Here is a 9,870-nt window from a genome sequence, read left to right on the forward strand (position 1 = left end):
CCTTCCTGACATCAACAGCACTGAGACCAGCCCAGCACTTCACCCATGGCTTGGCACCGGTCGCGGGCCCGAGACAGTTGATCCCAGGAGCGGAGTCAGCCGTCAGCTCGCCGGTATGCATCACTGTGACATGGATCCCCTAGGTTGGGCGGAAGGTCTTCCGAGAGGCGGACCTGCTCCAGCTTCCAGTGCTGCTCCAGATCCCAGTACTGGTCGAACTGTGTAAGGCATAGATCGCCGGAATGCCATTGCCGATCCGCCAAATGCCATTGGTCTCAGAGGACCCGCAGAAGGGACTAATCCTGAGCGGAGAGCTCCCCATCGAGATGCAGCGATAGGCACCACAGCGAACGGGGTCGCCAGTCCACTCAGTCATGGTCGCCTTAGAGCAACCACTCAGCCTCAGTCTCCAGCACCGGGCAGGATTAATTGCCGGTGAGCCAAAACCTGTCACTGGTGGTTCCCTCAATGTTGGCAGTACCATCAACTATTCCATGGCCCCAGGGCCAGTGGCTGGCTGCCTGGTACCTGTGGAACCTATGGGGCTTTACCCAGCCTTCACAAAGGCTCAGGTCGGTGGCGGGGGCCTCGGACAAACCATTGGCTTCAGTATCCCGCCCTCCCCCCAAGCCAGCCGTTCCTGAAGAGGGAACTCCTCAGGCTCACATGGATCCCGGGGATCAGCCAGTTGGACCACCAATGGATGCATCAGACCCTATGGCACCAGATTCTTCCTCCTCGTCTTCGCCTGATGAGGCGATTGTGGGCCCCCTCTCCAGTTCCTCAGGATGATACTAAGGCTTATCAGGAACTGTTGAAAAGAGTTGCCTCTAACCTCACGCTCCAGGCAGAGAAGCTAGAGGAACCATCAGACTCCCTATTAGATATCCTCTGCTCAATGGCACCGGCCAGGGTGGCTCTCCAGATTGTCCTTTTTTCCTGAAATGTTGTGCCCAGAACTGGACACAATACTCCAGTTGAGGGTTATTCAGACCCAGGGACCCTATAGCCAGCAGCCACGTGCTGCCGCTCCTCCAACTCCCGCCTTCTGTTTCCCTGGGCCACTTCCCCGTAGCCCTTGCACCTTCTCGGCCCTTTGTATCAGGGGCCTCCTCAGGGTGGAGCTCCCTATTGCTCCCCTGACCCTGCCCAGCGCTGCGCTATCTAAGGTGGTACTCTAAGGCAGCCAGTCCTTCTCCATTGTACTCCAGGGAGAGACTGACCCTGCTCTGTTTAGCAGCCCTTCTTATGGACCTCCCTGGCTCTGATTGGCTGCTCCATCAAACCTTCCCCTGATTGGCTCTTTACAAGCCCTACTCCCATTGGCTGGGTTTTGCGCAGCCTCCCTGAGGGCTGCTTTAACCTTCCATCTGCCTGTGTGGGGCAGCCACCTGACCGCAGACACGTTCTGACAACCCAGTTTTAGGTCATGACCAAAGGGTAGTGTGGGAAGCCCTGGGAGGTTAGGTCTTGAAGTCGGGGGTTCGCATTCTGCGTCCATGGAGGAGGCTGCAGCTCACCTCAAAGCAGCTGCTCCTGTGGCTTCAGTCCTGAGAGACTAGCTGGGCTTAGTTTGGCTTCCCACAGTGGTCGCAGTGGTGCTCAGGTTTGGCCTACCTGCCCCTCTAGCATAATGACGGCATGGGACTTGCCGCACAAAATTTGAGTGACTGGCACTGCAACCTCATGCACCAAGGCGCAATACTGCTCCACAAATTTGGTCCAGCTGTCCCCCCATCAAGGGGCTTGGGCTGAACTTGAATGATCCTACTGCCCAAATGGTTGCAATCCCCGGAGCAAGGAGCCAAGCTCAGCCAGCTGGACAGGAGTTGCAGGAGCCGCCACTATGGTGCACAGAGTATACTTATTTTGTTACCCATAATATAGAATATACAGAATAAATAAAAATATTTAATAAGCCAGATTTTTTTGTATTAAAACTTATTGACTGGGTCGTGATAGGCCATCAACATTTACAAGATGGGTCCTGAGCCTAAAAAGGTTGAGAACTACTGTCAGTTTGCTTTTGTAATTGGCTCCATGTGTAAAGCTGTACTGTGAGGAGTGCTGTTTTGGCCAATGCTACTGGCTTGTTGGACAACTTTAGATAACTCACAACTGAGTGTCAGGAAAGCCGACCAGAAAGCAAGCGGGGAGGGCAAATCTAATCTTAACTACTATAGAATATGAATCTTCATGTGTATGCAAGGATATCTAGGAAGTATTGAAGATTACAGGGAATATTCTAAAGTTATATCCCTGAACATGTGAACCAATGCATATCCAGAAACCAGCTCATTACATACAATACTATCAACCTTGTCTTCTTCCTTTTAAGGTATTGTGTCAAGGTCTGGCACCCTGACGTATGAAGCTGTGCATCAGACGACGCAAGTTGGATTGGGACAGTCCTTCTGTGTTGGTGGGTTTCTTCCACCAAACCTCTTCTGTTAAAGACAGACAGGCCCAGTCAGTGTGTAAGAACCACAACACATTAGATTGTAGAAACTACTGAAAAATATTGAATGCCTTTTAATTTTGGTTAGAAATGTTACACCGTTTTAACCAACCTAACTCAGGCACTTTGCATCAATAACAATTGCAATTTAGCAGACTATAACCAGCCCTTTCTGTTAACTAACTCTCATTTTCTGAGTTCATCAAAAGCCTGGCCAAAGCAATCTTGCATGGAAAACTGCCAATATGCTGGAACCTACTGTGGTTTTAGTTTTATTTTAAGGCACAACATAGAAAATATAGCTTCTTGGGCCAAATTTTCTATTGGTGTAAAAAGTTTCACTCTTTTACACTATTGGAGAATGTAGCACATATTCGTACTTTCTGATTATAACGCAGTGACACCTTCAGGCCTATCCAGGTTTGGGTCCTGTTGTGGTGGGTGCTCTACAAACCTAGGACAATCCCTGCCCTAAAGACATCACGTGTGTTCCTAGAATAAAAATCAAGATATGGCGCTTAGCCATAGGAACTGTTTTGAGAGATCAGAGTTGCTTTGAGTGTTTTTTGTTTTTAAATGATACAAACCTTAGGGCATGTCTACCTTTAAACTGCTAGGTGCGATACCTGCACTAGCTCTGCTTGAGCTAATGCCTAAAAATAGCAGTGTGTCCATGGCGGCTCGGGCTAACTGCCAGAGTACGTTCGCAGGGGCTAGGATGGGTTTGTACTTGGGGTGGCTGGCCCAAGGTGCCACAGCAGCCACAAATTGCTATTTTTAGATGTTAGCTTGAGCAGAGCAAGCGGGGGGATCACACCTGACAGCTCAAATACAGATATACCCTTACTTAGCCTTTATATTGAACTACCTTTCAGTGTTTAAAATTTGTTCATAAAACATTTCATGCCTGCTAGTGGCGGATTATCCTAGTCATCTCTGGCTTTGAAGTACAGTGTGGGAAGAAAGGTGGTAAAGACAGGTTTTCTTTGGGTTGGAAATGTCAGATTGACTGCCTGAAATTCTTTTGTCCACAGACTCTGTGTAGCTCTGACAGTGGCAATGCAGGCATCCTCACACTGACCATTCTGAGCACGTTCCTTAAACCTGACAACGGGTGAACGGGAGTTGTCACATCCATTACATTCTTCTTTGTTTTGTAAAGACTGGCACACAAAGATGAATGTTGACCTAAAATTTTAAAAGGCTCTGACTTATGTGTATTGAGCTTCCAGACTTGGTGAGCTCTTTATTTTAGGCTATGTTTTCACTGCCCAAAAAAGTTGTTGTTTTTTTTTACAGTGAGATGATTAATGCAAGTCTGTTATCTTGCCATAAAATACTACAAGGTAGTTTTTATGTTGCTAGGTGAGTTCACTATGCCCTCCGCCTAAGGCTCGCCTCGCCTAGCTGCATTGAGGTAAAAATTACCTGTGCCTTGTCTCCACTTGGATTGGACAGTGAATTAACTGGCATTAGTCATCCACTATAAAACGTACCTTTCTTGGCAGTGAAGTCATAGCCTTATTCTTGTGCTTGAAATATCTGCCACTACATGTTTGGTTAAGTCAAAACACAGTTTTTAAAAACCTGATTGGGATTGAGAGGATCCCAGCTCTACTACAGGCATCTTGTATGACCTTTGGCAAGTCACTTAATCTGCCTATGCCTCAGTTTCCCATCTGTAAAATGGGATTAGTAATCTCTCCTTCCCCTCCCCCCACCACTGTGCACTTTTTAATCTATTCAGATTATAAGAACTTGAGGCGGTGATTGTCTAGTACTGTGTTTACAGTGCCTTGCAGAGAGGGGCCCAGATCTTGATTGGGGGACTCTAGGTGCTAGTGTAATACAAATAATAATAGACTGAAATTAAATTGGTTTGTCTCGGTTGTTCATGTTCACATTTACTCATGTTTGTGTGTTAATGCCTTTCAGGGATTGGAGGAGATCCCTTCAATGGAACTAATTTTATTGACTGTCTTGATGTCTTCCTGAAGGATCCCCAAACAGAGGGGATAATATTGATTGGTGAGATTGGAGGCAATGCCGAAGAAGATGCAGCAGCGTTCTTGAAGGAAAATAATTCTGTAAGTTTCAGAGAATGTGCCATTCATTCCAAAAGACTCTATTAAATGTGTACCTTCTTTTAAGCATTTACCACTGTAGAGAAACTTGTTTAGTTCTCAATTAATAAAAAGCCATTACTAGAAAGCTTGGAAAAGGCAGTTAAAGCCAGTTAAAGCTAGGGTTTAAAGACTCTCTTGAGAATAACTTTAGGTCACAATTCTACAGTGCTGTCTGCTAGAAGAAGAGCCTTTGGGTAGCTCAAAGCTTGTCTTTTTTCACCAACTGAAGTCAGTCCAATAAAAGATGTTACCTCCTATACCTTGTCTCTCGAATATCTTGAGACCAAGATGGCTACAACAACAAAGTTTTTATATTTTAATTGTTTTGTGACCCATATATGGCTCCTCTGTAGAAGCACTGTTATATATTCATGACTGCTGTTTACATGCACACTTCTTCTGAGAGAAGCCATTCTAAGTATCCTCGGCCAATGCTTTCATGTCCCTTACCTGCGGGGTTTTCCAAATCTAGGTGTCTAGTTCTTGCTCCCCTTTTGAGTACTTGGCCAGAAGTGGTACATCTCTTTCATGGTAGGTGTTTCTTCTTTCACCACAGGGTCCAAATGCCAAGCCTGTAGTGTCATTCATAGCTGGTCTGACTGCTCCTCCTGGCAGAAGAATGGGTCATGCTGGGGCAATCATTGCTGGGGGGAAAGGTGGTGCTAAAGAGAAAATTGCTGCTCTTCAAAATGCTGGCGTTGTTGTCAGTATGTCTCCTGCTCAGCTGGGTAGCACTATACACAAGGTGAGTTACACAGATGTCAGAAGTGCTTTGAAATGATGGCATTTAACCAGTGTAACCAGAACAACAGACATTTGAAAGCTGCCTTTTGCTTTTGTGTCAGTTTTGCTTTTTCCCAGTGAACAGTTATAATACACTGTTTTCTCATTTAAGTCTATTTAAAACTGCATCTCTGACATGTAGCGGCTCTACTGAACAAAAAAGCCATTAAATAACAGTTGCAGCTGAGTCTTCATTCACACAAGCAACTTTGTGTCATGTTCTCCTTTGTCAAAGCCATGTGGCAAAATTCAGAGACTATTTGGCTCAGTAACAGACTAACACCACTCTTCTTTTACAGCAGCTAAACATCATATGAACCTAAATTGATTCTAGATCAGAAAACACCCTTTACTTTTTTTACATTACAGGTACTCAGTAACTTTGTAACAGTGCATGGACTAGCTTATCTTTTTCCACAGCTATCTACTGATGTTATTTTAAGAACATTATTTTGACTTTAAAAAAAAAAAAGCTAATTCATATCCCTGGGCACATGCATGCAATTCATAACAATCCTGTACCTCATACAGAAGTTGAACTCCTTTCTGATTTCTCCTGCATAGATCTACAAAGGGTCTTAGGCATTGCAACACTCAGCAAATTGTGATGCTGAACTTCTAAGCACCTTGTCTGGTGGAATCCACAGCCCTGAGTTAGAGCCTAGGTTCTCTGTACAACTCATGGGGAGAGTTAGGAGCCTACAGATGGGATCCACAAAAGCCAACACGCTCAACATGGAGCTACCTAAGCTAGGCAGTTGGAAATGTTGAGAAGAGGGGCAGGGATTTCCCCTAAGCACTGGACTATGGGGTATTCTGGTGTTGGAGACTCATTCTCACCTGTTGCAGCTATTCCTCTGGGTACAAATTAAATAGAATCACTCATTTTCTCTGGCCCAATGAATATTGACCAGTGGTTTGGGCACTCACCTGAGAGATGGGAGACCCAAGCTGGAATGCCTTCTCCACATCGGGCAGAGTGGGCAATGGAGTTTAGATCTCCCAGATGAGTACTCTAACCACAAGGCTGAAAGTTACAAGGTAGTCTCCCGTTTTCCCCCCCCCCACCCTCCTCCCAACTGTTTTGAGTATGCTCAGAACACACCTACTGATTTGGGCCTTGCAGGTGAGATAGGTGGGGGAATGCTTATTTTGATGACCCCTTCCTCCCCAGGGGGCTTAGGTATGAAACAGGGCTCTAGACTGATGTGTCTGCATGCATGCTCACTGGCAGAAAAGTAGGATGCCTACAGAACTTGAATGGTGGAAGTTTAGATGCTTGTGGACTTTAGGTATCTTCAGCATTAGGTGACAGCTGAGCAGGGGTTTTGAGGATCTCTATGCTGCCTAAAGCTGCAAGTAGGCACCTAAGGCCTTTTTGTGGATCTAGCCCTAATTTTTTTCAAAGTATACACAGTCACTTAACATTTGTTTTAACTATCTTTGCTTTTCTTTCGGGATAACTGTCTACGTTGCACAGCATGTTTCCCCATGTTTATTCCCCCCCTCCATCCCCCCACTGTTCCTCAGACGTTCTTGTCAACTGCTAGAAATGGCCCACCTTGATTATCGCTACAAAAGATCCTCCCCCCCCCCCCCCCCCCCCCCCGGCTCTCCTGCTGGTAATAGCTCACCTTACGTGATCACTCTCGTTACAGTGTGTATGGTAATACCCATTGTTTCATGTTCTCTGTGTATATAAATCTCCCCGCTGTATTTTCCACTGCATGCATCCGATAAAGTGAGCTGTAGCTCACGAAAGCATATGCTCAAATAAATTTGTTAGTCTCTAAGGTGCCACAAGTACTCCTTTTCTTGTTGCACAGCAAGATATTTGCAAGATATTTAGAAAATTTTCACGGTTTCTGCTGTATTTCTGTATACTTTAAAATGGAGGTCTTAACTAAAGCTGGGTGAAACTTCTTCAGCAAATAGGAAATTCACCAAAAAATGCATTTTTCAGGACAGCAAAACTATTCCCAAATTCCAATGGGTTTCGGCTTGGAAAAATTAGTTTTTTCAAAAAGTCGAAACAGTTTGTTTTGACCATTTTGAAATTTATCTGAAGAGTTCAGTTTAGTTCCAAACAGAATTTTTTTTGGATGTTTTTGGTTCGTCCTTTGGACTGACAAATCAATTATTAGCCTTAACCATTTCTAGTCATTTCTTTAAAGAGCTGAAATGCAAACTGCTGTTCTGATGCAGCACTGTTATAAGAATTCACTGAAAGAACGTTAGACCACAGCTGGGGGCAACAGGAGCGCCTTGACATCATCATTTTTAGATGAGGCTGATGAGTTAATATATTACAGGCCCCTCACAGTGGGGTGCGTTTTGGTTTTTTTCTCTTTCCCCTCCCCTCCTGCATCTGCCATGGACTCTCTTTGACGTATGAGATGGGGGAGATATTTTCCTCCTTCTCTCCTGTAGAATCCACTATCTTCCAATTTTAACTTGGTACTAAGACTTCCCTGTTGGTGTATAAGGCTTCTGATTGAAAATTGAGGCATGTTTTCCATCTTGCTAGCAGGTAGAGGGGAGGGTTGACTAGGAAATGACTGTGAGAAGTGGATATATAGTTTGCTGTTACCATCTTTTTTGAGAATTTGGCAGCAAAATTCTGCCATCCTTTTTCATTCCAAAAATCAGCTTCACTTGAGATAAAGGCGTGAGTGGAGATTTTTATATAGATATATATAAAATATAATAATGACATGGGCAGATGCATTTAATAATAAAAGGAAGATGTAAGACTGTCAATATTTTCACTGTTTAAGAAAGTGTCAACAAAAACCAAGTTGCAATGTGAAAATGAGGTTGAGTGAATCTGTATATGGGAGGTTAAAGCCCTGCACTTGGCTCAGTGAAATTTTAAACAGACCCAAACAAGGGTGACTTGGAATAGCATTTCTTCTAAGTACCCTCCTTCTAGTGTGTTTTGCCTGTGTTTTTAAAAGGATACTGAAACTTACAGCTTTTTGGAAAACTCTCTTGTCACAACAGTAATATGCCTATTTTTTGCTCTCTCTGAAGGAGTTTGAGAAGAGGAAACTGCTGTAAAGCCCCTGGAACGTTATCACAGAAAAGTCAAGACAGCACCTTGCCTCTGTATATGTCGTCCACTAATCTTCAGCTGCCTGAATGTGACTGATACTTGGTTTTGAATTTGACTTTAAAGCCATAAACTTTATTTCACTGTCTCCTGCTCAGAAATGGTCACCTGATTGTACATCATAGCAAATTAATAAATCTATCACTAAATTTGATTTTTTAATTCTGCAGCTCAGTGATTTTTTTTTTTTTTTTTTTTTTCCTCCCCCTCATTGCAAGACAGCTTTTTAAGAGGAGAAAAAAACAGCAAAACCCTATCTGGAAGCATTTGAGAGCATTTTTATAGCTTTAGATTTATATACTCATTGCACTCCGAGTTAATGTAGCTTGTACAAAGATGCATTGAGTGGGGTAAGATACCCGCTTTGTGAGCACGCACGTTTTTAAAACCAAGCAGTCTTTCTTGCTCATTAGTGACTAGGAAATACTTTCTGAGCTTTAGGCAAAAGTTGATGCCGTCCATTGAATTACTGCTGTTGGATCCACAGAGTGTGTCCTGCTGATCCTTGCAGCTGGCTATGTTGGTATACGTCAAAATGTATTATTCAGAGCTGCTGAACCATACAGAGCATAGCCCCACATTAGTGAGGGGCTTGTTATTTTGTGTAATTTCTGGGGAAAGCTTCAGAGAGTTTGTCTTCCTTTTAATGACAAGGATTTCACTTGAAACACTTGTCCAGAGTGGAGCCAATGCCCCATAAATGCTTTAATTGATATTTCAGAGTTATATTTATGTTCATAAGAGTTTAAATCATAGTTTCCCATGAAAATGCATATTCATACTGTGTGTAACTTGGAAATCGCATTCTTTCTGCTTATATTACCTTTTCTTTTCTTCTTTTAACCTTAGACAGATGGTGCTTTGCTTTGAATGTTTTGAAATACTGATAATGTTAGGACTTGCTGCAGTAAAAAAAAAAAAAATTCTGAAAACAAACGTGCCGGGGTATATTTCTTGTAAATGATCCACCAGTGCTACATGCGAAGGTCCTATTTTACTGTAGGAATAGAGCAAATTGAGTGCCTGTGAATGAGTATTACAAGTTATAATAAGAAGTGACTGAATTTAGGATTGCTTTCATTATAAACAAATAAAAAATCAGCTAGGGAAACCAAAATTAGCTGCTTATGTAACATTTCTTGAAGAACAAATGCTATGCCATAACAATTCTATTCCAAAACCTCATGTCCTTATTACGTAAAGCTGTAGTTGGGGTTTTCAGCAGCACACTGTGCAGTTTGTCGTGATGCTCCATGGTCAGTGGTGAACAGGTTTTCTAAGGCGACTGTTTCAGGTCTTGGAAACCTCGGTCCTGAAGCACTGGAAACATACTCTGTCAATATTACCCTGGTATTTACAAGGTGGGCTATTAGGTACAAATACAATATTCA

The 9,870-nt window shown here is 43.5% G+C and overlaps 1 protein-coding gene across 1 annotated transcript in view; it reads left to right on the plus strand.

Annotated features, from left to right (window-relative positions):
• The window catches only part of SUCLG1 (succinate-CoA ligase GDP/ADP-forming subunit alpha), a 31,637-nt gene extending 22,222 nt beyond the window's left edge, over positions 1–9,415 (plus strand). Inside the window, exons 6-9 of the mRNA XM_037898316.2 lie at positions 2,339–2,422; positions 4,394–4,545; positions 5,141–5,329; positions 8,401–9,415. Coding sequence (XP_037754244.1) covers positions 2,339–2,422; positions 4,394–4,545; positions 5,141–5,329; positions 8,401–8,427 — 452 coding nt within the window. The 3' untranslated portion in view covers positions 8,428–9,415. The remainder of the gene's footprint in view (positions 1–2,338; positions 2,423–4,393; positions 4,546–5,140; positions 5,330–8,400) is intronic.
• The last annotated feature ends 455 nt before the right edge of the window (positions 9,416–9,870 follow it).

This window comes from Chelonia mydas, chromosome 4 (assembly GCF_015237465.2).
Source record: "Chelonia mydas isolate rCheMyd1 chromosome 4, rCheMyd1.pri.v2, whole genome shotgun sequence".
Taxonomy (NCBI): domain Eukaryota; kingdom Metazoa; phylum Chordata; order Testudines; family Cheloniidae; genus Chelonia; species Chelonia mydas.